Here is a 23855-nt window from a genome sequence, read left to right on the forward strand (position 1 = left end):
TTAGGTTAAGCAACTAACAATGGCCCTATACTTTTCTCTACATTTTTTCTCCATGCATGCACATTCCTCCGTAAAACAGAGTCATGACCAACCTCCTCCAATCAGCCTCCGTAACTATTTTAGTATTAATTAACCAGATAGATTTCATCGATCATTACAAAATATCTAATAAAAGTACATAAGATTTGACATTTTCAGTGATGATAAGTATGTGTGTGGAGAGTCTGTTAGAAGCAGATGAAAATGTTACAGAAAATGAACAATCATGAAGAAGAGAGTTAGCAATTAACTAGGACCCCTTGAGTCATCTAAAATAGATAGTAGTTCTTGCGGTGGCCCGAGATCATTTGCCAAACTGTCGAGCCACTCATTGTCCAGGAGTGTTAGGTCAGTCTGGAGAGGGAGGGGATAACAACTGATGAGCACACACATAGGTATAGTAGACATACTCCTACGTACAACAGACACGTAAAGAAAGGCCAGGTACGGTATACTAATACACATACTAAATACTGCAGGCCTTGCTTGGTAGACTAGTCACAAGCGAAATCACACAATACACTAAGCTGCTAATTATAAGCACAGTAGACACCTAAATAAAGGCCAGGTACCCAGGTTACAAGTGAACCAGTCTGTCAACAAGGCCACGTAAGAGCCAAAACTTGATTCCCCAAAAATGGCAGTGATAACGGGGCTCCACTGTTTTACAATGCTTATAATCAGCAAGCTGTCTATCATTACATATCATTGCTTGCTGCTTGCACTGCAGGTAAAGGTAGGCAAGGTCGCTTCATTCGTGGGTAAAATAATCATGGTCAGAGCTTCAACCACGAAAACCACGAACATTTTGCCCCACGAAAATTACCCTCTATACGGTATGTAAATGAACTCACATCTAGTTCATCAGCATGGTCCACTGGTTGTGGCTGGTGTGCCACTTGTGCTTGGCCGTGAACCTCTAGAGGATGCCACATGTGGTTGCCATGGGAAACACCATTAGTCAGAGGGGGTGGTCCATCCCTCATTGCGTGGGTGTAGTGGGGAGAACCAATAGAATGGGAGGGGAGTAGTCCATTTGAACTCTGCAAGTACAGCACACAGTACACATAATTAATTATAAGACAATGAAAGCACCGCGGGTGCTGATGCCTCGGTGGAGGTGCCAAAGCTACATAACATAAAGCTACTAATAGCTAGCTTTTATACACACATTGATTATAATTATCATGATGAACATCTTTAATTTTCTGCATGCGAATAGTGGGTAATGATCAACCATGATTGTTGTTAAAAATGATCGATGCCAAAAGTTCAAGTCTAAATTAATGGCTGCAAGTCAGCAGAGCCTTGCAGCTCTCTGCTCACTCTTGCAGCTACCAATAGCTAGCGTTCTAGTGCAGAGCTAACTACTAAGTAGAGTAGTAACACTCGGTGAACAAGTTTTGCTACGGACTCTTCTGAAAAGGCTGCAATGGCATTCCAAGTAAGCAAAACTAGGCATAACTCGAGAACGAAGCATTATTTTGCAAATCCACGAATTAAAATCCAAGTAAACATGACTAGAAGCCTATAGAAACTCTTACTTGCACTTGATTCATCCTTGAGCAGCTGTAGCGGTCTACACACACAGACACACAAACACACTACCGTATACCTCACTTGCGCATGCGCACCGAGGCATAATAATTATTATAGCCCCAGATTATAAACAAAAGATCATGTTTACATACAGAAGCTCAATGGGTAGAAACCTAAGCCTGCTATTAATTGAAGTACATGATCTACTTTCCCAATTTCCTATCCTAGCTCACTATTAACTCTTAAAATAGGCAGCACAATACGTATACACAGGAGGTAAATGTTGCATGCACGATTAGAGACGTACATGTACTTTTACTGCTGCAGTATTAGCGAATGAGCTGGTTGCTGGGACCATGCCTGTGCTGCCGTTGGGACAAGGGGTGGAGCCTTCCAGCTTGATTTTCTTTGGAGGGGGCGTGTCTGCTGTGTGCACAAATATAACAAGAATTTCAAATGTCGTACTTAGTACATCCACTCTAAAATAACTATGATGCATGCAATGTAGGAAGTTATATAAACAACAGCCAAGGAACACAAACTACTATGTAGTGTAGCAGGTCACTTATCACTGAATACTCTAATAATTATATATCTCTTGGTATACCTTCGTCGTCCTTGCTGTCCATAGGTTTCTCTACGGCAGTCCAGTTGGCATTAGCGTCTACAGTGACCTCATCCACATCTAGGTTCTTACTGCATGGTCGGGGGGGGGGGGACAAGGTAAAGCACTCATATATATGCACATAGCCAAAACAATACAATAAGTTCTACGGCTACAGTGTGGGTAGTGGTAAATATAATTTGATACTAAAAGAGCTAACACACAATTCATTAATAAGACTACCACAACGCTTTGCAACTGTAAGAGACAAATTAACGAATAAAACAGAAAAAAGGGTTGTAGAATTGCAGTATAATGGTTAGAATACAGGGTAGTATAAAGAGCTTCCGCTGTACACATTATAAACTACACTTTGACTGGGTTAAACTAATCTGGACTAAAGAGGCTTATGTTAAAACTAAACTTAGCTACATACGTGTTGACTTGCGTAAGGATGCTCCAAATGTACTGGTCCACTTCAAGCCCTTCCAGTTGAGCGTTGCTACTGCACACAGGACATTTCCACGTCCCTCGCTCACAATTCATCTGGAGATACGCCTCTAGATCAAAGCACTACACATGTGTGTGGAGTGTAAATAATCAAAATAGATTATGCTTTAATACGAGTGGAAATACACTTTTAACTCAAGATTATTTTTTCTGCCTACAGACCTGTGTGTGTTTGCAGTCAGCCCCTCTGGCAGGCAGCTTAATTTTCTTGAATGTAACGGGACATTTTAGCGAGACTTTCACTCCAGTTTGTTCAATACCCTCATCAGAATCGTTGTTGAACAGTCTCTTTACTGCAGGGGACATATGTGAACAACACCACTCAATATTCCTATCACACAGCAACTGTGTGTGTACGCACGTTGTATCTTAATGTCATAATAGTAGTATTGTGTGTGGTTTGTGCAGTACCAGATTGTGTGTTGTGTACTGTGAGGCAATGCATGGTTCTGGATATAATAATAGCAACAACATCTAACCGTGTTTGTTAACGGTAGGGTCCACACAACTATTGTGGACCCCAAATTCAAAGGGGGTATCATAATTACATGCACACCTCTATAAGAAGGTACCACCGTGCTTTGCAGCTCACTTGGCAATTCAACCACAGCGGACCTTTGTATAAATAGTTATTATCATTATATGCCTCAAGTACTTTTAAATTGTCCCCACAATTCCAAGTGAGCTATAACAGCACAGTCTGGCTACTGAGAAACTGGATACATATAAGTGCTACAATGTATATTAGGGGATTCTAGGAAAATTACTTGTGGTCCAACAGTGAATGCTGATTAAGATCACTAATTACAATACCACCTCCTACCTATAGTAACCTAGAGGCTGATATGACTTACTCTTAGCTATGCAATGTTCAGTGGGCAGTAGTCTTTTCCTGAGCAGCCCCTGTAGTACTGAGCTGACCGAGGGTCTGTGTACAAGCTGGAGCGTGAACTTGTGAGACTGTGTGTGTGTGTGTGTGTGTGTGTGTGTGTGTGTGTGCGCGTGTGGTAATCACATTAGTGGGTCATAACAGAATACACACTAATTACAGCCTTGTGCTGAGATTAGAACTTAAGTATTGGTTGTTAGAGAGAGGGTAAAAAATAGCATGATAGTGTACACAGCGCTCAAATAGTTCTACATAATTACTGTAACTAGTGTGCGAGGACTTACACAACAGCAAGACGTGACCGTTATTTCGATACAATTCTGCCCATTTACACAATAGTGTTTCAAGTGTAGAGATTTATGACTGTGCTTGGAGTCTCCCTGAGTGTGTGGGTTCACGAGAAAGCATACAAACATCATACACATACCTCAAACCTGTCAATAACACAGTGTCTCCATTACATACACGCACCCTAATAATTAAAAGGTCACTCCAGTCAATATTTACTGATTATACAATATCCCATTAACTACCTAAAACCTACAAGTAGCTAGCTCAAGTTCCACCAAACATACTATCCAGTTACAGTATGTCCACTACAGTCAAGTATAGTAGCCTGCCAATCAAAGCAAAAAACAGCATGCATGCAACATTTTTGACAGGCTAACTATATCAATATTTATTTGAGTGGCTTACCCTATCAATATTTGAGTGGCTGGGCTAACCATATCAATATTTATTTGAGTGGCTTACCCTATCAATATTTGAGTGGCTGGGCTAACCATATCAATAGTTATTTGAGTGGCTTACCCTATCAATATTTAGCTTTGTATCATTAATAGAGACAGATACTCCACTTGGCCAGTTACACAGTCCTTGCTTATCGTCGTTATGGAAACAACTAAACTGGAGCTCCAGATCGTTTCTCTGTAGTAGCATTTTGTGGAATGAATCTTTGAGATAGAATAAAGGTTGGCTGATGCTCTTGGCATGTTCTAGTTGGAATGGGTGGAGAATTACACCTCCTTTGACTGGAAATGTCAGCCTCAGAGGATCTACAGGGGAGGAAAAACCCGTACGGTCACCTTGGTTGCATACACCAGTGCATAATTACAACAGCTGCATATGACATATTTTCACAGGTAGATTTGTCTGCGACTTCACTGTTTTGCTGGTACTAAATTCTACTTGATAGCTAGAGCTCTAACAATGTGCGTCACAAGTGACATGTATACTATACACAGATATGCCAAAGTTGTAATTTGACGGTACACGCAGTAGGCACATTAGTGGCAATAAATATCACGTTACAGAATTCATTTGATAATTATAAGCAGATGTGAAAAAGTATACATTATATAATGATCCTAATGGTAATGTAATACGCCCATAACATAACATAACAGTGTGCCCCGACGACCGCTTCAATACTCTACTCACGTTTGTCCGGAGGTATTGGTACACTGGTCTGTGGTGCTTGTATTCGCGTATGAGAAGGGTACTGTGCGTGTGGGTGGGGCGGGGCGCTAGTGTAGGAGGGAGGAGGCTGGATCATCCGGGGATCTCCACCTGGGTACTGAAACGGGAAACATTTTTGTGAATTGTGTACACAGTAAACACCTTGTTAAAGCAATTACACATACAGAGGATGTCAGGTTGGTTGGCAGAAGTTAAAAGTTGAAGTGCAGTCAACCCCAACCACTAGTGAAGTATGTTTGTACACAGTGTGAATGAGATGGTAATTTGACTGCACTTCAACTTTAAACTTTAACTTCTGCCAACCAACCTGAAACCCTCTGTACAATATCATAAGAGTGCTTAAGGAGATACCTCTGGGCACTCAAAGTTAGTAACTTAAACACCCTGTTCTGAAACAGCTGGCAAGTTAGCAGGATATTATTCCTTACCACATAATTATCATGGAATGCATGGAAGAGTAGCCTTTAACCAGTAGCTTGGTAGAAGTGCAAACCGTATAGCATGTATTTCGAGGGTATAAATGTTCGCGGTACACCCACGAATTTAATATCGCATGCATGCATGCTGCAAAAGGCTGCTATTCTGGGAAATTTTTAAAACCTCTAACGGTCTTTCCGCGAAAGTTTATACCCTCGAAATAATTATACACGCTATACGGTACTACAAAGGATAAACAGATTTATACGAGATACAGTACACAAGCACTTACTCCTCCTCTGTTGACTGGAGATGGTACAGGGTGCATATTAGGGATACTGCCATAGTACCCAGAGTCTGTCGGTGTGCTGGGAGCACCGTATGGGGGTGGACCTTGAGGGGCCGGAAATCCTGTCGTAGGCGTATTGACATGGTAACCAGGGTATTGTGGGTGTGGCGACTGAGCAGGAGAGTTTTGGAAGGAATATCGAGGTGGTGGTTTGTACATGTACGGGGATTGGGCAGTTGGGGAGGGTTGGTAGGGGTCAGCAAGTTGACTCGGATCACGACCTTCCAATATTAAGTTTTGTGGCCGCTGTGGGTGTGGGTACGACTGAGCGGGGGCGGGAGAATGACCCGGTGGGTACGAAGGTTGGTACGGGTGCGTTGGATACGATCCCTGACGCATGAATGAGGACTGGAGGTGGAAAAAAATGAGTAAAAGTACATGTAATGAAAGCTATTCCAAATATAGACACAACAGATTCACTTAAATAAACAACTATATGAATTACCGTTTCATATGTTGCAAAAATAATCTTTACACAAATATAATTATACAATTTGCAAAACCATCATTCTCTTACACATAACTTGAACCAACACTATTAATTGCAGTATGCACAAAAAATCGGTATAATTATAAATACCTGCTGTGCTGGTGTCATTGCCATTTGCTCCTCTGTTGGTTGAGGGCTTTCCATGTACCCACTTCCGGCAGGACTGAGCACTGATTGGCCATCTGAAGGGTGACCATTCGGCCACCCCTGTTGTGCCGGGTGTGAGGCGTGAGGGGTGTGAGGATGGTGGGCGTACATTCCTTGCTGACTCGGCGGTACAGACGGTGGCTGGTTAATAGGGCTCATTATATTCTGCAGAACAAAAATTTAATTCATAAAATAACCAAAATGTAATAATTTTATATATTTTCAAAGTAATATAATAGTCCTGTGCTCACTTGTTGTATATGCTCTGCTTGTATTTGTCGCGGACCCATCCACCCTCCACTTCCTGTGGGCGTGGCACCAGCTGGATTAGGATGTATAGTCACCTGCTCGGCCGAGCCCATCCCCCCCTGAGCCGATGCTGCGGATGGGGGGGAGCAAAACTGGGGCATATCATTGAGAGCCGTGCTGTTGTGACGTTGGGGAGGCTGTGAGGGGCGTGACACTTGTGGAGTGTGACCCTGTGACGGATGTGGAGCACCTGGAAAAATTGTTCAATAAACAAGTTTCAATGCCAAAAAGTCTTGTAATTTGGATATCTAGAGCAACATGTCTTGTGAGTATAAGAAAAACAATAGAGCCAAGCTCTGCCTCTCGTAAGTGAAGGGTGTGTAAACTAAAGTGTGAAGGGATGGCCATGTGCTATTGGGATGGCCATGTGCTATTGCTATTGGTGTTCACCTAACAACCGTCTTACTTGTCATCAACACATTTGAAAACTTAGTAATTCCAAACTAGACAACAAAAGTTCATATCCATGCGTTACATACCTACATAAGGGACAGCATTACTGTGGCAACTAGCATAATTATACATGATGTAACTGGTACATAAATTGCTATTAGGGTACATATAGATGCACTACCGTATTACTAAAATGTCTTGCGAGCATCAAACATTTGCGAACTTTGCGATGGTTGATCAATTCGCAACAATAAAATCCGCAAAACCTAAATTATTACTAGTAAATACACCCAATCCTTGCCAGAACGCAATAGTTAGATCGCAAAGGGTCAAATTTTCTGCTATTTGGCTCATTCACAAAAGGTTTTTTACCAGCAAAATATTCTAGTAATACGGTATAACACTACATGCACATCACATGTAGTATGAGACTCACCAGGATAACTGGGAGGTGGGTTGTGAGCAGTGACTGATGGGGGACCACTGTGCATGTGAGGTGTGGAGGGGTGGGCCTGTGAGGACGTGACTGACGGGGGATGGGCAGGCTGTGACACTGTGTGGAGCTGTGAGTGGAGGGGTGGAGGGGGTGGGAGTCCAGGAGCTGCTTGCGGCTGTTGCTGCTGTGATGATACAAACTATTATTGTGACCTACAAACACATGTACATGTACTACTAATACAGTGGGTCCAGTCCAAACAATAGTGTAAGTATTCTCATTGGCTCTTGGTATAATTATACAAAAATTCCTTTGGTTCCAGTTTTCTATCCAATAAAAAGGTCTGATTCATCTGATGCTATGATGCTATGATATCTACAGCAGGACAAGTATTGTGTGGACCTTAGCATGATTCAATCTCTGTAACGTTCATGCATGTATAGTAGTGTCCATCTGACCACTAACTTCCTATTCAGACCACACTACATAGCATTTGGAATACCCCTACTGGTCGATTATTGGTCAATGATGAGTGGCCTCGCGCCACATGGTCTTAAATCAGAGGAGGTCTGACATGCGTGCACGAATCACTACAAGTTCAGTGCATTTGGCCTGCGTGTTATCACGTGACCGCAATGACATCAATGCACTGAACTTGTAGTGATTCGTGCACGCTTGTCGGACCTCCTCTGGTATTGAATACTACCACACTCACTAACAGTATTGTTCAGTATTACTTACAGCAGGTGTGTTAGGTTGAGGATAGACAGGGGTGTGAGGGGTTGACACTGAATTTCCAGCAGGGTACCCCTCTACAGACGATGTACTCATGGTCCTGGGTCTGGGGGGATGATTTGGCGGGAGAATTTGCCCCCCTGGATGGGCCATGGTAGGAGCACTGGACAAAGTTGGCTGGAGAAACGAGAAAATTTGTTTGATGACATTTGATTAAATTAAATACACGATGTGGTTCAAATAGTTCAAATTCCAATGTACATACCTGTACTGAGGTAGACTGCTGAGTTGGTGTCACATGAGAGGGTGGTGAGGTCACATGATTGGGCATCCCAGTCAGGTGACCATGTACACTGGTCTGGTGACCTCCAGGAGGTGGTGGTGTCAGTACACCATCAGGACCTCCATTGCTAAGCCCCACGGGGTGCTTGTGAAGCTGTGCTGTTGCCGTAGCCGTGGCTGTCGCTGTGGCCGTTGCAGCTGCTGCTACAACAGCCGCAGCCGCTGCTGCCGCTGCCGATATATTACCAGGTATGTTGTTGTTATTGTTATTAGGAGGGGTAGCGGCGTACTGAGTGTTACCGTGAAGATAGCCATTTGTAGCTACAGCATTTGGGGGCCCATATGATGAATTTGAAGAAACGTCAGGATTTTGAGGAGCTATTTGGTTTGGAGGGACACGGTTGTCTACCATTTGCATGTAGTTGCCGGGAGATGGGTGAGCGCCAGGATAGTACATAGGGTCGTGATGGGTCCCACCGTTGGCTGCCATGTAGGGGGACTGTGTGTGTGTGTGTGTGCGTGTGTGTGTGCGTGTGTGTGTGTGTGTGTGTGTGTGTGTGTGTGTGTGTGTGTGTGTGTATGCGTGCGTGCGTGTGTGTGTGCGTGCGTGCGTGTGTGTGTGTGTGTGTGTGTGTGTGTGTGTGGTGTGTGTGTGAATACACCATGTACCACATATACATAAACAGTAGTTTTGGCCACAATCCATGAGAGAAAACATGGGCCAATTGATGCAAGATAAGCGAAATGTAACTAATGTGATTGGTAATTCCTGGGAAGTTGCTGTTGTGTGGTTAGCAGTATACATGTAGTACTCACCACAGTAGTGCTTCCACCATCGCTTGGCGAGTGTGTGGCCACCCCAGCATGGACTGTCGTTACTATGGAAACCCGAGCCATCGGGTCTTGTGAAGGCCAACGTTGTGGCTGCTCACTGCACAAATGATGAACATTAATGGAATCATAACCTCCCCCTTCATGTCAAATTCCAGAGAGCAAAAGTTTACTATTCAGTTAGCACGCACCATTAACTCTCCCACACCAAACTACCAGCATTCTTGATATACATGCATGTATACATGCATGTATATCGCACATGCATGTACGCACATGTATAATAATAATGGGATGCTGCTGTGTAAGAAAATAAGCACATGTACACTTTTATAACCACAATGTAAAAGAGCAGCAGCTACACAAAATGTCCCTTATAGACAGGCAGGGTAGAAACGTGTTCAAGTGTTTAAAAGGGCGACTCGGTATTATATTACTATCCAATACACAGCATTCCTATAGTTTATAGTCGGACAAAAAACAGTACAGCAAAAACAAATGCACAATCCACTCACCCAGGATGACCCGAGTATTGATTGGGAGGTGCTCTACCGTGTGCTGCTTGAGCGGCTGCAGCCTGTGCTGCCTGGGCCATCTGCATGGCTGTGTGTTGAGAGCCGTGGCTAATAGGCATCATCCCTCGAGCACGCTCGGCAATGTTCTGGTTTCTCATCAGCATGAGACGACCCAAATCTTCACCCCACTGTGTGAGCAGGGCTGTGTGTGTGTGTGTGGGTGTGTGTGTGGAGAGGGGAGTGGGTGTGTGGAGAGGGAGAGGGGGCGTGGCACTTAACTAGGGTTGAGTATTTACCTGCAAAATGCTTAGCCTAAAATTATAGACACAATTAAGCTAAAACTATGCTTTGAAAACTAGGAATTAATGTACAAGTAGGTTAGAGACTGGTTCTCAGTAACAGCAGGAGCACATACATGTACATGCATGTAAAGAATAAAGATTTATGTAGCCATATTATATTATAGCAGGAGACAGTTATGTAGATCCAAGGTCAGATAGCCATAAAAGAGCTAGATAAAACCTGTTTCCTCGTTAAGCATTTCCCATAAGGCTTCCAACTATTGTTAACAAATACACCTCATAAATATCTGATCTAAAATTTAATGGTTAACCTAAAATCTGTAACTGCAAAGAATACCAATACATAAATATAGTTCACAAGGAAATGGCAGTGTATAACAAACAGTACAGTGTTGTAGAGCCATCCCATGAACTATCAATGTTGACAGTTGGACGCCCACCTACTACCATATAAGCCTTCAGTTGTGTACACAGTAGTTACCTGCGTTAGGTGGGGAGAACTTGTCTTTGTGATTGCAGCACAACGCCAGCAATCGGTACCCTGCATGTGGAAGTCATAATTATAATAATTATAATAATAAAAAAAAAGTCATTTCAAACCTTGAACCTTAGTACGGTACAATGTAGGTCAAAACATGTACTTCCATTTTGAGGTAATATGTAGGTTTATAAAAACAGATCACATTTAGACATAAGTATCCACGATTGCATGTGGTCTTGCATGTGGTCTTGCATGTACATGTAATCGCTAGTTACTGGTCTTCCCCTTGGCCTTTGCTTAGGCGGCAGAGGTTAAAACACGTGCACTTCTAGGTAGAGCCATTCATTTCTTGCACTTTTAAGATATCATAACAGTATCGTAAGGCTTCGGAGAAGAGCCTAGAAATGCTATCAGCTTTGAGCAGCACTCGCTACAGATATGTTGGGGGGGGGACCAGAATACATAATTGTACGAACTAACTATAGAATGATTTGCACGTACGTTACACCTTTGGAAACCTCCTACCCTTCCCGTGCAAAATGCAACCACTAAGTACGCTCAGCTCGACCATACACCAACACAAGGGAAATACAGGTTAACCACACAATAACAATGAAAGTACTATTGTTGAGAAACTCAAAACAGAACAGAATATACTAACAAACAAGGGGTGGGAGGGGGTGCTCTGTGATTACCCTGACAACACGTTTGTACACATAAAGCTATGATATAATCACACGACAAGTTAAATTAAATATGACATCACACGACCTTTAGGGACAAAGGTTAAGTATGACAACACCATAATCTAGGACAGAAGTATAAGTGAACAGCTGACATACATGTATGATCATGCAGTAATTGATTACCAAAACATCGTCAGTTTTTTTGAAAACATTAATTAATCACGCTTAACTTTGGAATATGAGGTTCAGCGGGGCCAAAATGAGCACACACCCCTACACACACACACCCACACCACACACACACATGCGGTCTCACCTAGATCCAGATCGAAACCGGGAGAAGCAGCGAATCTGCTGACAATTTGTAGACAATTCATTAGTCCGAGTTCATACTGAGGCCTGAATGCTCTGGCATCACTGCACCAGATGTGTAGCTCCCTGGCTGCCGACACAAAGCCTTGATGGGTACTCAACTGTTGCCGCAGTACCTAAACAGGGCAATAAGACAGTGGACAGTGTTACAAGTACCAAGCATTCTGATTAGAGGCAATGATATGCATGAGTTATATAGTGGAACATAGTAAGGACACCTCTTATATTCAGGACACTCAATTAAGTCCCAGAGATACACTAACCCCTGACACTTCATAAAAACAGTACACTTTCTATGGTACCCAAAGTGTCCATGTTTTAGAGGTTCCACTGTTACAGCATATATTCCATGTATTTGTAAGATGCAGAAAAGACACTTGGAAATGGACTAGTTGGCCTTATAGTACCTACCACTACTCAAGTGCACATTCTAACACTACCCTATCCAGTTTCACTAGAAAATTGGTTTTGCACTCAAAAACAGGAAATGAACATCGTACAGCATACACGCAGTACACAGAAATGCAGGTGCATAGACCTGATATTGGCCAAAACAATACAATACTAATGTTACCATTGAGGTTATTGCAGTGCACAGGTTAATGGGTTCATCTACAAAACAGATGGTGCCATGCAGTGGTTGTTACCTGTAGTCTCTCATTGGTCTGATGTATGTGCTGTTCCATTGAGATTGGCAAGGACATTGGATGCTGCATCGGCTGTGTGAATGGGGAGGGTGGGCTCAGTTAGTGTGTGTGTGTGTGTGTGTGTGTGTGTGTGTGTGGTGTGTGGGGGGAAGTGAGTGGGAGGGTAGGCACTTTAGTGCTAGTTAGTGGGTGTGTGAGGGTTAAGTAGGGTGTGTGAGTGGGAGGGTGGGTTTAGTTAGTTTTAGGGTAGTTCAAGTTAGTGTGTGTGGATGTGAGTCATATAGTGGACATGTGTGTGTGGATGGGAAGGTACAGGTAGCGAAAGTGGGAGACTAAAAGAAGCTAGTATCGTGACTGCTTGAGTGACAATGTTAGTTTGTTAAGAATATACAGCTATATTATGTTTTACAAGTGTGTGTGTGTGTGTGTGTGTGTGTGTGTGTGTGTGTGTGTGTGTGTAGTAGTAGGACTTCAGTGTTGGGTGCATCATTCAAGGACATAAAACAATGATTCTAATACAACATTCATTCATTCCAACTCACAAATCGTACAACACTAGCTTTGTTTTTAAAGTGCTGAGCTACAGCAAGTGCCAACTACTTAATCACAGTCTAACAAGGACTAACAGACTGGCCATAATTGGAATAAATCCACTGTACAGCACACATATATTTTACAAATTATTGACCTGTGACATGTTCATGTGGGGTGCCCCTGTAATAAGAAAACCACTAATTATATTCATAGGCCACCTGCTCTAAGGTCACAACCTGTACACATTTTCTACATGTACACAAATATCTTCACAGTACACACGTATGTAGCATCCTGTTCACAGAGAGAGATATGCAGCAATCAAAAATGCTTCACTTATAGGACCACCAAACACACGACTAAAACAGTGAGGCTTAAGGCTCCATTAGGTACAACTATATAATATGCAGGCTTACAGTACACACACAATCACACTTCAGTGAGCAATGAGCTAAACAATGTAACCGGATTCTGGCAATTGTGCTTCCCGGTTAGCTTCAACTTCTCAGAACACGTGCAGTTTGAATAACTAGTAGAGACACACTTTACCTCAGAGGTACCCATAGCAATTATAATTATGTGGAAATAGAAAAGAGAGGCAGTGTGTTCTGATCTAGACTTTGAGGCTCTCTTATGATAAGTGTGAAGTGCAAAATTGCACCACATGCATACATGACATCATGTGCAAAGTGTCGTTCAAAATTGCATCACCGAGCATCAGTCTTACAAATATGCAAGGCTGTATGTATATGGCAGTTAGGAAACGAAACATACACATGTAATGGTAGGTTCTAGAGGAATGCATGGCTGGTTCGTTGATAATTATAGATGCTTGATGCGAGTTTGCAAACAACTAGTGCTGTACCATACAATACACCAACACCTAATTAACATGCTTAAGAGTAACCTACGAAATCTCTTGAAACCAGGATATAAGGTGACCTGACCTGCTCTTCGAGGTTAATGTGATTAACAAGTGGTTACTTTGTGGTTAACACACACACACACAGGGACCAGATAATACACCTAACCATTTTATATGGACAGCCACAGAATAAAAACCTGTTCACTTATACCTACAAGGTATTAAAATTTGCACTTGTACAATTAATGGAGCACATCCAAAAAAGCTAGCACATACCGTATAGCGCGAAATGTTCGAGGGGCTTAATTTTCGCGGATTTCGTGGGTTAGAATTCTATACGAAAATTAAGTCCACGAAAATTGTTCTTTAATTAGAATTACCTGCTATCGTGCAAATATTTAAAGGCGTGGCTTCCGGTAAGCAGTCATTCCGCGAACATTGTGCAACGAAATGGTTTTTAGAGGCCAATCCACGAAATATAAGTGCCTCGAAAATTTCGCGCTATACGGTAGTTTGCAAATAAAAGGAGAGGTTCACTATCAAAATCTGATAACAGACCAACTACCACACAACGTGAATATTTTACAAAAGTTAGCAAAGTGTATGTGCATGTGTGTGTCTTATAAACAATTGAATACACTTGAAAATGGAGAGCTTTCTAACGACTTAGTACGAGAAAGACACGATTTTGTGGTTAATTCAATGGAGTGCTTCTCTGCATTTACAAGCTACTAGTTATGTTAATCCTCGGTAAATAAACACAGGTGAACTAATCGTAGATCAAAACAAAACAAACCAGAGACTTGATTTTGAGGGTCTGATAGCGCTATCAAAGTGCTACAGATTACACAACAATCCAAATGGCCACTTACAATACGTGCAAACTCAGTGTAATAATTGTACAAAACATCAGCTACCAAACCTAAACACAAATCTTACTGACAAAATGCATTGCAAATAATTATAAAGATTGCCCCCTAACTAGCTAGCTGGTTGTAATTTTAATACACTATCACTTGAATTGAATGTCTCAATTTTCAACAGTGATTTACTAAGCAATAGTATACACCAGCAGCATATAATAATATCATGCTAGTACTTCACATACTTACCATTAAAGACATAGTATGTCACAGTTTCACTGCACAGTACAGATAGAGTGTAGTTTACTGCTATTAGTTCAGCTGTGTGCTAAGTACTCCACTGATTTCAAGTCTTGCGCTTGCTTGAGACATTCACCAGCCGGTTTCTCCTTTTGCTAAGACTATAGTATACACTCTAGCTATGTTCAGTCCTGCATATGGCATGGTCTTCGCAAACTACTGTGTACTGGCTTCGTAACGATTGACCTTAGGCCTTTGATGAATTTACTGAGTTAGTAAACGGAGAATTTTCCGTATTTTACCCTGATACACTTTGACAAATTTTTGTGGTTGCCCTTAGCAATTTCACAGAAATAACAACATCATGCAAGGTCAGCAATTCACAACTTCCCAATAGCAAGAAACTCTGCTGGAAGACGACAAGAGGCTGAGCAACCATTTAAATCCAGCTATCTACCAGTGTGTGACAGAGAGTGCAAGATGAGCAATTCATTGGACAGAAGAAGATCTTCATCATCATTTCTAAACCCTACAACTCCTAAAAGATATCACAACAGTGACTCTACAAACTCAGCTACTGATGTAGCCCGTCATAGAAGAGTGGAGGATGAGAGTGATATTGAGAAACAATACGTTATCGGGGATATCCTGGGAACAGGGGCATTTGGTGTTGTGAAGGAAATCACTAACAGACTCACACAGCAGAAGTTTGCTATGAAGATCGTCAATAAAGATAAAGTATGTAACGGCTATTTGCAGTACTTAACACTTACAATTTGAAGGGTTGTTGCAAGCGTGTATTGTTTGTAGCGTTAAATACAATACATTGTAACGGATGTTGTATCATAATTATAAAGGTAGTTATGTTGTGTATGCAAATAGTACTGTTTGTAAGACAGTGAGGTCATAACAACTTAAATTGATATAATTATAATTTTAAGGTATATATAAGATAATATGGTTTAACTATAATAACAGCATTCAGAGCTTCTACTGTCAGTAAAATTATAATTTTCCTGGCTAATAAAAATTATTGGTACTTCCTTATAATACTATGAATTACTGTTCGTTAATTCTTATTTAATTGCAAGCAGTATACTATATACAAGGTACTACCCTTGCCCCCAACTACATAGACTCTCAGGCTGGTGTAAGATTATTCATTGAAGCTAGTTAGGAAACACAATCCCACATATAATGGTCACTTATTGTACACAGTATGAATGTGCTTGTATAATTATTATGTGTTCTTGTGCAGCCTGGAAGCCACTCGATACAGTTACTGGAGAGAGAGGTGGAGGTATTAAAGAGGGTCAATCATCCTCACATTATTCAGTTGGAGGAAGTTTTTGAGACTGCAAAGGTTACTGTCATATACAGTGCATGTGCATGCTTGTTATGATAATACTTATTTATTATACCGCCCCTAAAAATGTTAGAATAAAAATGTTTTTAATACGCATATATTTATCGTGTGTACTTGCAGAAAATGTATCTGATTATGGAGCTATGCAAAGGTGGTGAGCTTTCTGATGAGCTACGCAGAAAAACTTATTTCAGGGAAGAGGTATGTTCATGCATATCCTTTGTTACTGTACTGATAGCACTCATGCACTGTGTACTGCTGCTCTCTCACAGGAAACCAAAGTGATCATGGGAAGGCTCACAGAGGCCGTGGTCTATATGCATGACAATGGTAAGGCACGAGGTCACTTGTCAATGATTTGAACATGTTCTATTCTGTACAGAAGATCAAATCATTATTTTGTGTGCATAAATGAAAGTGATGTAGTACATCAATTATCCACTCTCTCTACATAATAGTTAACGAGGAACTACACTAACTGTGGCCTTACCTCGAAGAACATGACATACTGACTTGGGCGTGGCTTTTGGTTCTATACGCATGCCTACCGCACATGCGCACCCACTATAGCATCCACGTGCTAAAATACAGTTGCTGTCAATGAGCCACAGACAAATTGGTTGCTCAAATCTTAAGCCCCCATTCCCTATATTTTCCATCCGACTATGTTGATATACTGTTTGGGGGGGCTAAATGAGGGCCCCCAAATACTTATGATCGCCATCATCTACTGCAATCTGTACGACCGTAGTTAAATCACAGTACATGTTTCTAGCCTCAAAAATGTATAATTATAGGTATATATAATTATATCTCAGCAATACGGCAGAAAATTGCACTCGTTTTGAGGTTGTTAATTGTTGTTAATTGGTTGCAGATATGGTGCACCGAGACTTGAAACTGGAGAATATCTTGTTAAGTACAGCTGATTCCAGTGATAACTTCAACATCAAGGTATTTCTTGACACGTATGTAACACAATGCCATAGCTATAAGGCTGTGTCCGACACATGAGCCTGACAACATTGCATATTTCAGAGGGCTGCCCATGTTACCATGGGATGGCTTGTGTGTATCCTATACCTTCATGTATAGTCGATAAAGTGACCACTCAATAGTGCAGACTTGAGATAAGCTTACTATTGCTTTCAATTTAAAGAGCCTTATTTGACAAACAAGATTGATGTCTCAATTTATTGCTGATATTCATTGATACAGCAATAGCCTAGTATCAATGTATTGGCCTGTACTGTACTTGCTGGCCCAAGTTAGGCAGTTAAAGTAATTTCATCTCCTAGATACTGCCTGAGCCAGGAATATTAATGGTAATTGTCGTATTAATTAATGTATGTGTTATGTGTGCAGCCTGCATGCATGTAGGGCAAGGCCATTATGCTCTAGATCCACCAGCTTCTTTAGTACATGCATTCATTATGAAATGATGAACTCTTTATTTTCCCGACCAGGTAACTGACTTCGGGCTGGCTCACATGAAGGGGCTTCCTGGCTGTGATGACCTCATGCACATGCGCTGTGGCACCCTCTACTATATGGCACCGGAGGTATTCAACGGGCACGACTACACAAAGATGTGTGACGTGTGGAGTCTAGGGGTCATCATGTACATACTGTGAGTTCTTCTTTTTAAAAATATTCTTGAATACAGGCTGTGTAGGTGTAGAGCACCTTGTACTGATTACCGTATAGCGGGTAATTTTCGTGGGGTGGGGTAAAAAATTCGTTCAACTCGAAAAACGGTGGTATTCGTGAGTAAAAATTTCGTTTAGTCTCGTGGCTGCACTGCATTCCTACGTTCCGGTAAGCCACGCCTACGTTAAAATTTCGTGAAGGTTAGCTTGCCCACGAAAATTACCCGCTATATAGCTCCCATTTTGGTCTCATATTATACTATCCTAAAGTACTTAGTACAGTACATTATATTCTGTACGTGTGCACAGGTTGTGTGGGCGTGTGCCTTTCAAGGGAGAGACTTCTGCTAAACTGGAGGAGGTCATTGTACAAGGCCAGCTCACCTTTCAGGAGATAGAGTGGATCAATGTTAGTCAAGTTGGTGAGTAAACTGATGGCGTTTGTTTGTTTGCACTTGTGAATTGTTTATGTATACACATGCAGCCAACGATCCCCCCTTTGACCTTTTAGATCATATCTGGCTCTGTGTGATTCTAGTAAATATGTGTATGCATGCAAGCATACCATTTGTGCTCTTAGTGCTAAATTTACCAATAGACATGATGGCATTTGTATGTTTCATCACTGCAGCCAAGGATCTGGTCAAGTCGATGCTGTGTGTGGATACCAGTGAGAGATGCACAGCAAGAAAGGTGTTGGACGACCCTTGGTTCACGGTGAGTTGAGCCACTATTGCAACTAATACGAGACATTTAACACAACACGATCTAAGCATTGAAGATTTACCAATCATTTACTTTCATCTACCCCTTTCACCCTCAATAATTAACTGAACATACGTAAAGTCCCCTTCACACACACTCGCACATTGTATGTACTGCTAATTTGTACTTCGAAAGGTCAATTAGAGCGTGCAACCAGATTCCAATGGTTACATACTTTACGAGCACTATGATTGGCTACTGTATCTGCACACACACGCTCACACACTAAACAGGGTAAAAAAGAACGAAAGGTGAAGAATGCCCTGGACCTTATGAGAACTTTGGACTCTGAGAGTGCAGCCGTCTATAGAGAGCTCGCAGCCCTAGAAGAAGTAAGTACCTCTGCAGAATCAGACAAGGTCAAGTCGGAATCATGTGAACACAATCGCAAAGAGTTGGCATCCCCGAGCTCAAAGATGCTGAAGCCACCACCTGCAACTTCATCAAGCAGCTCCAAACGTCGATCAAACAGTGTGTCTGTAGTCTCACCTAAAGGGTCCAAGGGTAGCCTCAGAAACAGCTCAACTAGTAGCATTCATCTTCCCCATGAAAGATTGCCTCCATTGAGTGGTGGTCAAAGTGGCAGTTTGAGCAAGCCTCGAGATCGAGCAGGAACTTCTTCGTCAAGGTCTAGTGGTGCCTCGCCAAGCAAAAGACCGACCAGTGGAAGCACTCATAGACATTCCTCAGTATCTAAGACATAGCAGCAGCCTCATTGATTTATTCGTGTGTGTATATTAGTCGATATTCGATATTCACATTGTACCATAATTTTTAATGCAACAACTTAATTATAGTCAAGCACACAAAAATAATGTTTCCAACAATAAAATATATACAACAAAGCTGTGCTATGCCGTTTGGTCCACTTTGATCTTAAATTAAGTGTTTGTTCGATTTCCTTGACCTGTAGTAATCTTCACAATCAAATCTTTCTTGGCCAATGCACTTTCCCCTCACCTCAAAATTCTGCGAATACAAGAAAAAAATTAGCTTATTGCATTTATAATCAGCACTCAGCAGTCAGTCAACATAATACCAGTATAAATATTACTGAGCTAGATAATCAGTCTACTCACATATTGCAAATAAGGGTCTTCACTAATGAACTTGACAGTCGGCTCCATCACAGTGTGATCAACAATGAATTTAATGATAGTGACTCTCCAAGTGGTTCCGGAGGTGTACTCCACCTGCCAGTTAGGGAAATTCTCCGGAGTTGCCTGCCAGTTATCCATTAACCAGATCGGTTCACTCGTTTGTCCACAGTTCCAAAAAACATCAGCGCTCTGACAGACCTGCAGTTTTATTAAAAGAGAATGCTATTATACCAAATCTCCTCTTGCAATTGCAAGTCCCTTCTCCATGCAGGTAGCTATAGGGTACAAATACTAGATAACACTCTTGAGCGAAAGCAAAACATGGCGAGAGGCATTAGCACAGCGCAGCTTTCAACACTCGTTCAGTCATGTGTACATGAAGTATCTATAAACCGCTGAATTAATGACTGCAAAGAACTAACATCACAAAAAAACATGTCGTCTACTCACAGCAACGTTTGTTCCTGCAGGATATCCTGGACACTCTTCGACATGACACGGGTTCCAAATGTACCAATAGGTATTACCGTGAGCTCCTCTGGGTGTGGGCTCTGTTATTTTCAACCTGCAGTATAAATTAGTATTAGGAGTACAAATATTCATGCACTCCTGATTCTAGGCATGTAATGTACACATGTAAACAATGGTATAATTGTTGTGGAGGTGTGGCTGGAGTGCAATTGGTGCTCACGGAAAGTCAAAAGCTTTGGAGAGATCAAAGCTTGTCCCATTGCATCTTGCAGTGCAGAGGTAGTTCTTATCTGGGATACACTGTGCAGCTTCTCCGGACTGAGAAGAGATGAACAGCACCAGGCTCAGCAAACACAATGAAATCTTCATCTTGCTGGGGTCTTTAGATCATGTGATTAGCTTCAGGATGCACATGCGCACCAGACTAGAACATTATTCACAGAAAACAGTAGACAAACAAATCTCATACATAATTATTTAGTTTTTCTGGGTTCTGCTCTTTTGTTTCTTTACTGTTTACTGTTTCTTTACTGTTTCTTTACTTTGTTCCTTGACTCATAGTACTGCTGGCAGTCGTAGCTGTCTTGTCCAATGCACTTCCCTCTCACCTCAAAATTCTATGGAGACATAATAATTTATAATATAGGCTTGATTGTAAAAAAAACTTGCTACACACATATTGTAGATGTGGTTCTTCACTGATGAACTTGATAGTTGGTTCCTTCACAGTGTGGTCAACAATAAACTTGATGATAGTGACTCTCCAGAAGCTGCCGGAGATATATTGCACGTGCCAGTTGGGGAAAGTTTCACCAGCACTCGGTCGGGTAGTATCCATCAACCAGATGGGCTGGCTTGCCTCTCCACAGTTACTATAGAACTCGTGATCAGCCTTCTGACAAACCTGCACAGCAACAAGAAAAGGGCTCAATAACAATAAATTATTATGTTGACATATACCAAAACTGGAAAATAGAGCTATAGTCTAGCTATGAATCGTCAGAAAATCAGCTGTTAATTAATACTTGACGTACAGCAATGTCTGTTCCTGCAGAATATCCAGGACACTCTTCGATGTGGCAGGGGTTCCACGTGTACCAGAAAGTACTCCCGTCATCTCCTCTGGGTGTGGGCTCAGTGATTTTTATCCTACAAATAAGGTACAAAAATTATTTTGGCCAGGTGTTGCTGAAGTATTTACTAGATCTCTAGATCTGTAACTATGAAAATGCTTACGGAAAGTCAAAGGCTTTAGAAAGTTCAAAGCTTGTTCCATTGCAATGTGCAGTACAGAGGGACTTCTTATCCGTTGCACACTGAGCAGCTTCTCCCAGGTACGTAGAAATGAAGAGTCCCAACAAACACAACAACAGGAAAAATAATTTGTTAGCCATCTTTTTGTTGTTGCAGACTGAGCCCCACCCCTCTCCAAAAATGACGTAAATGTACATGCAAATGAGCAGACAAGATACTGTACATAAAAATAATATGTGTACTAATTTTTGTCTTTTAGTTTGTTCCTTGACTCATAGTACTGCTTACAGTCAAAGCTTTCTTGTCCAATGCACTTCCCTCTCACCTCAAAATTCTGCATAATTATAGTTAATACATGATAAGGGAGGTCAATCACAAGGAAATTACAGATCAGCGACCAGTGAAAGCTATTGCCTCATGTGAGTTTTCTACTAGGCGTTTTTGGCAACTATTTACGACTGCAGAGACAACTATAATTATTATTGCAAAACTAATAGGAGCTCACATATTGTAGTTCAGGGTCTTCACTAATGAACTTGACAGTCGGCTCCTCCACAGTGTGATCAATAGTGAAATTAAAGATGGTGATCCTCCAGTCAATTCCAAAGGTGTACTCCACTTGCCAGTTGGGAAAGTTCTCCTGAGGCTGAAGCCTGTCGCTCAGCAACCAGATAGATTTGCTATTCCGTCCACAGTTATAAAAAAAGTTGGCACTCTGACAAACCTGCAGCAAGGGGAGATAAATAATGTGTTTTGCAAAATAATAATTAGCGATCTCAACAATTCTTACAGCAATGTCGGTTCCTGCAGGATATCCTGGACACTTTACAATATGGCAGGGGTCCCACGTGTACCAGTAGGTATTACCAGTACCCCCTCTAGCTGTCGGTTCCGTTATTTTCATTCTGTATGCAGAGTTTATTGCAACCAAATAACCTATAATCTATATTATAATATAATATACAGTGTAATGGCTCACGGAAAGTCAAAAGCTTTGGAGAGATCGAAGCTTGTTCCATTGCATCTTGCAGTGCAGAGGTATTTTGGGTCGGACTCTGGTGTGCACTGAGCAGCTTCTCCAAAGTGTGTAATAATAAAGAGACTCAGCAAACACAAGAAGTAGACTGTCGCTAGTTTCTTAGCCATTCTTTTTACCTGTACTGTGGGGCAAGCAACTAAAAATTGTAATCACATGAGCTGAGTTGCAAAACGAGCCCCACCCCCCTCCACAAGGAATCATCAAGATGGCAAAGAAGATTGCTTACCTCTGTTTGCTGGTTTCCTTTCTCTCCATACAGTTCGGAGAAACTGCACAGTGTATGCCAGATAAAGATTACCCCTGCAGGGCTAAATGCAATGGGACAAGTTTTGACCTCTCCAAAGTGTTTGACTTCCCGTGAGCAATGATTATAAATTGCCACCCTATAGCTAACTAGATCTCTATTGCCTCAACCATAATAATTGTGTTACTCAGATTGAATATATCGGAGCCATCTCCCAGAAGTGATGGTAGGCTATACTCTTATGTATGGGACCCCTGTCACAGCTATGCTTGCCCTGGATATCCTGCTGCCGGAACAGACTGTGCAGTAAGTAGTGTATATACTGTCAGGAGTGCTCTAGCTGATATACTGTGTATAGCTACAATTGGTATTGCTGTATAGTTACAAGCTGGAAATGCTACTCTATGAAATACTACACCATGACCGCTTGGCATGCATAATTTCAATTTAGGCTCAGATGATCTCCCTATAAACACATAGATTTATTCCATGTCTAGATTATTTAATCTTTTGATTGCTGCAGGTCTGTCAATTGGCCAATCTCTTCTACAACTGTGGACAGACGAGTGAGCCCATCTGGCTGATGGACGCGTACGACAACACAAAAGAGGAGTTCCCCAACTGGCAGGTGCAGTACACCTTCGGAACCACCTGGAGAGTCACTATCTTCAACTTTATTGTTGATCACACTGTGAAAGAACCAACTGTCAAGTTTGTTAGTGAAGAACCTGGCCTTCAATATGTAAGCCAAAGCTAAATTCATTTTATACGCTCAAAATGTGTTTTTCGATTCCATGCAGAATTTTGAGGTGAGAGGAAAATGCATCGGACAAGATACATTTGACTGTCAGAAATACTACAGCTCCAGAAAATAATAATTCTGTGTGCTTATTTGTACTAATTGTTTGTGTGCTTATTTGCACTAATTATCTGTGTGCCATGCAAATTGTGGTAATTTGAATCCTTTGATGTCACATAATTATTAGGAAATGGCTAATTGTAATGCCTAAATG

At 41.6% G+C, this 23855-nt stretch overlaps 6 protein-coding genes across 8 annotated transcripts; 2 read left to right on the forward strand and 4 right to left on the reverse strand.

Moving 5' to 3' along the window:
- Nucleotides 1-128: 128 nt before the first annotated feature.
- On the reverse strand, nucleotides 129-15209 carry LOC135343746 (zinc finger MIZ domain-containing protein 1-like). 3 transcript variants are annotated; one of them, XM_064540750.1, is made up of 22 exons: nucleotides 14964-15209; nucleotides 12453-12524; nucleotides 11750-11921; nucleotides 10748-10807; nucleotides 9965-10166; nucleotides 9435-9549; nucleotides 8602-9117; nucleotides 8343-8513; nucleotides 7602-7782; nucleotides 6715-6962; nucleotides 6407-6628; nucleotides 5770-6174; nucleotides 5022-5157; nucleotides 4392-4636; nucleotides 3866-3961; nucleotides 3547-3652; nucleotides 2855-2985; nucleotides 2619-2755; nucleotides 2186-2274; nucleotides 1886-2004; nucleotides 894-1082; nucleotides 129-393 (listed from the first exon to the last, which is right to left on the reverse strand). In XM_064540750.1, exons 1-22 carry the CDS (start codon nucleotides 14973-14975, stop codon nucleotides 286-288), a joined length of 3732 nt encoding a protein of 1243 aa, XP_064396820.1. In that variant the 5' UTR covers nucleotides 14976-15209; the 3' UTR covers nucleotides 129-285. The 3 variants fall into 3 exon arrangements, with proteins under 3 accessions (XP_064396820.1, XP_064396821.1, XP_064396819.1); XM_064540751.1 differs by having other exon boundaries at nucleotides 1886-2001; nucleotides 7602-7785; XM_064540749.1 differs by having other exon boundaries at nucleotides 7602-7785.
- A 90-nt stretch (nucleotides 15210-15299) lies between these two features.
- LOC135343747 (myosin light chain kinase A-like) lies at nucleotides 15300-19535 on the forward strand. Its single transcript, XM_064540752.1, has 9 exons — nucleotides 15300-15692; nucleotides 16213-16317; nucleotides 16441-16521; nucleotides 16593-16650; nucleotides 17198-17274; nucleotides 17787-17950; nucleotides 18279-18391; nucleotides 18601-18686; nucleotides 18968-19535. The coding sequence occupies exons 1-9, from the start codon at nucleotides 15435-15437 to the stop codon at nucleotides 19436-19438; spliced, it is 1413 nt and encodes a 470-aa protein (XP_064396822.1). The 5' UTR covers nucleotides 15300-15434; the 3' UTR covers nucleotides 19439-19535.
- LOC135343750 (uncharacterized) lies at nucleotides 19489-20674 on the reverse strand. The gene is made up of 4 exons (XM_064540755.1): nucleotides 20526-20674; nucleotides 20285-20399; nucleotides 19814-20032; nucleotides 19489-19703 (listed from the first exon to the last, which is right to left on the reverse strand). Exons 1-4 carry the CDS (start codon nucleotides 20672-20674, stop codon nucleotides 19611-19613), a joined length of 576 nt encoding a protein of 191 aa, XP_064396825.1. The 3' UTR covers nucleotides 19489-19610.
- A 26-nt stretch (nucleotides 20675-20700) lies between these two features.
- LOC135343748 (uncharacterized) lies at nucleotides 20701-21729 on the reverse strand. Its single transcript, XM_064540753.1, has 4 exons — nucleotides 21542-21729; nucleotides 21340-21454; nucleotides 20982-21209; nucleotides 20701-20922 (listed from the first exon to the last, which is right to left on the reverse strand). The coding sequence occupies exons 1-4, from the start codon at nucleotides 21697-21699 to the stop codon at nucleotides 20833-20835; spliced, it is 591 nt and encodes a 196-aa protein (XP_064396823.1). The 5' UTR covers nucleotides 21700-21729; the 3' UTR covers nucleotides 20701-20832.
- On the reverse strand, nucleotides 21541-22744 carry LOC135343749 (uncharacterized). The gene is made up of 4 exons (XM_064540754.1): nucleotides 22539-22744; nucleotides 22350-22464; nucleotides 22065-22283; nucleotides 21541-21893 (listed from the first exon to the last, which is right to left on the reverse strand). Exons 1-4 carry the CDS (start codon nucleotides 22703-22705, stop codon nucleotides 21801-21803), a joined length of 594 nt encoding a protein of 197 aa, XP_064396824.1. The 5' UTR covers nucleotides 22706-22744; the 3' UTR covers nucleotides 21541-21800.
- Nucleotides 22745-22773: 29 nt separating this feature from the next.
- LOC135343774 (uncharacterized) lies at nucleotides 22774-23811 on the forward strand. Its single transcript, XM_064540782.1, has 4 exons — nucleotides 22774-22955; nucleotides 23034-23148; nucleotides 23366-23584; nucleotides 23643-23811. Exons 1-4 carry the CDS (start codon nucleotides 22804-22806, stop codon nucleotides 23715-23717), a joined length of 561 nt encoding a protein of 186 aa, XP_064396852.1. The 5' UTR covers nucleotides 22774-22803; the 3' UTR covers nucleotides 23718-23811.
- Nucleotides 23812-23855: the final 44 nt, after the last annotated feature.

The sequence above is a fragment of the Halichondria panicea genome, chromosome 11, assembly GCF_963675165.1.
Source record: "Halichondria panicea chromosome 11, odHalPani1.1, whole genome shotgun sequence".
Classification (NCBI taxonomy): domain Eukaryota; kingdom Metazoa; phylum Porifera; class Demospongiae; order Suberitida; family Halichondriidae; genus Halichondria; species Halichondria panicea.

What these genes read in the sequence shown, in the direction of transcription:
- LOC135343748 (XM_064540753.1), bottom strand. Translation starts at nt 21,699, where the DNA reads ATGGCTAACAAATTATTTTTCCTGTTGTTGTGTTTGTTGGGACTCTTC. An exon ending in TCTAAAGCCTTTGACTTTCC is followed by an intron (nt 21,455 to 21,541) that starts GTAAGCATTTTC and finishes CCTTATTTGTAG; the next exon opens with GATAAAAATCACTGAGCCCA. An exon ending in AAGAACCACATCTACAATAT is followed by an intron (nt 20,923 to 20,981) that starts GTGTGTAGCAAG and finishes ATGTCTCCATAG; the next exon opens with AATTTTGAGGTGAGAGGGAA.
- LOC135343747 (XM_064540752.1), top strand. Translation starts at nt 15,435, where the DNA reads ATGAGCAATTCATTGGACAGAAGAAGATCTTCATCATCATTTCTAAAC. An exon ending in AAGTTTTTGAGACTGCAAAG is followed by an intron (nt 16,318 to 16,440) that starts GTTACTGTCATA and finishes GTGTACTTGCAG; the next exon opens with AAAATGTATCTGATTATGGA. An exon ending in GTGATAACTTCAACATCAAG is followed by an intron (nt 17,275 to 17,786) that starts GTATTTCTTGAC and finishes TTTCCCGACCAG; the next exon opens with GTAACTGACTTCGGGCTGGC.
- LOC135343746 (XM_064540749.1), bottom strand. An exon ending in GTTCTCCCCACCTAACGCAG is followed by an intron (nt 10,167 to 10,747) that starts GTAACTACTGTG and finishes ACACACACACAG; the next exon opens with CCCTGCTCACACAGTGGGGT. An exon ending in CAAAGCTAAATATTGATAGG is followed by an intron (nt 3,962 to 4,391) that starts GTAAGCCACTCA and finishes CCACACACTCAG; the next exon opens with GGAGACTCCAAGCACAGTCA.
- LOC135343774 (XM_064540782.1), top strand. Translation starts at nt 22,804, where the DNA reads ATGGCAAAGAAGATTGCTTACCTCTGTTTGCTGGTTTCCTTTCTCTCC. An exon ending in TCCAAAGTGTTTGACTTCCC is followed by an intron (nt 22,956 to 23,033) that starts GTGAGCAATGAT and finishes TGTGTTACTCAG; the next exon opens with ATTGAATATATCGGAGCCAT. An exon ending in CTGCCGGAACAGACTGTGCA is followed by an intron (nt 23,149 to 23,365) that starts GTAAGTAGTGTA and finishes TGATTGCTGCAG; the next exon opens with GTCTGTCAATTGGCCAATCT.
- LOC135343749 (XM_064540754.1), bottom strand. Translation starts at nt 22,705, where the DNA reads ATGGCTAAGAAACTAGCGACAGTCTACTTCTTGTGTTTGCTGAGTCTC. An exon ending in TCCAAAGCTTTTGACTTTCC is followed by an intron (nt 22,465 to 22,538) that starts GTGAGCCATTAC and finishes CTCTGCATACAG; the next exon opens with AATGAAAATAACGGAACCGA. An exon ending in CTGCAGGAACCGACATTGCT is followed by an intron (nt 22,284 to 22,349) that starts GTAAGAATTGTT and finishes CCCTTGCTGCAG; the next exon opens with GTTTGTCAGAGTGCCAACTT.
- LOC135343750 (XM_064540755.1), bottom strand. Translation starts at nt 20,674, where the DNA reads ATGAAGATTTCATTGTGTTTGCTGAGCCTGGTGCTGTTCATCTCTTCT. An exon ending in TCCAAAGCTTTTGACTTTCC is followed by an intron (nt 20,400 to 20,525) that starts GTGAGCACCAAT and finishes TTTATACTGCAG; the next exon opens with GTTGAAAATAACAGAGCCCA. An exon ending in AAGACCCTTATTTGCAATAT is followed by an intron (nt 19,704 to 19,813) that starts GTGAGTAGACTG and finishes TTGTATTCGCAG; the next exon opens with AATTTTGAGGTGAGGGGAAA.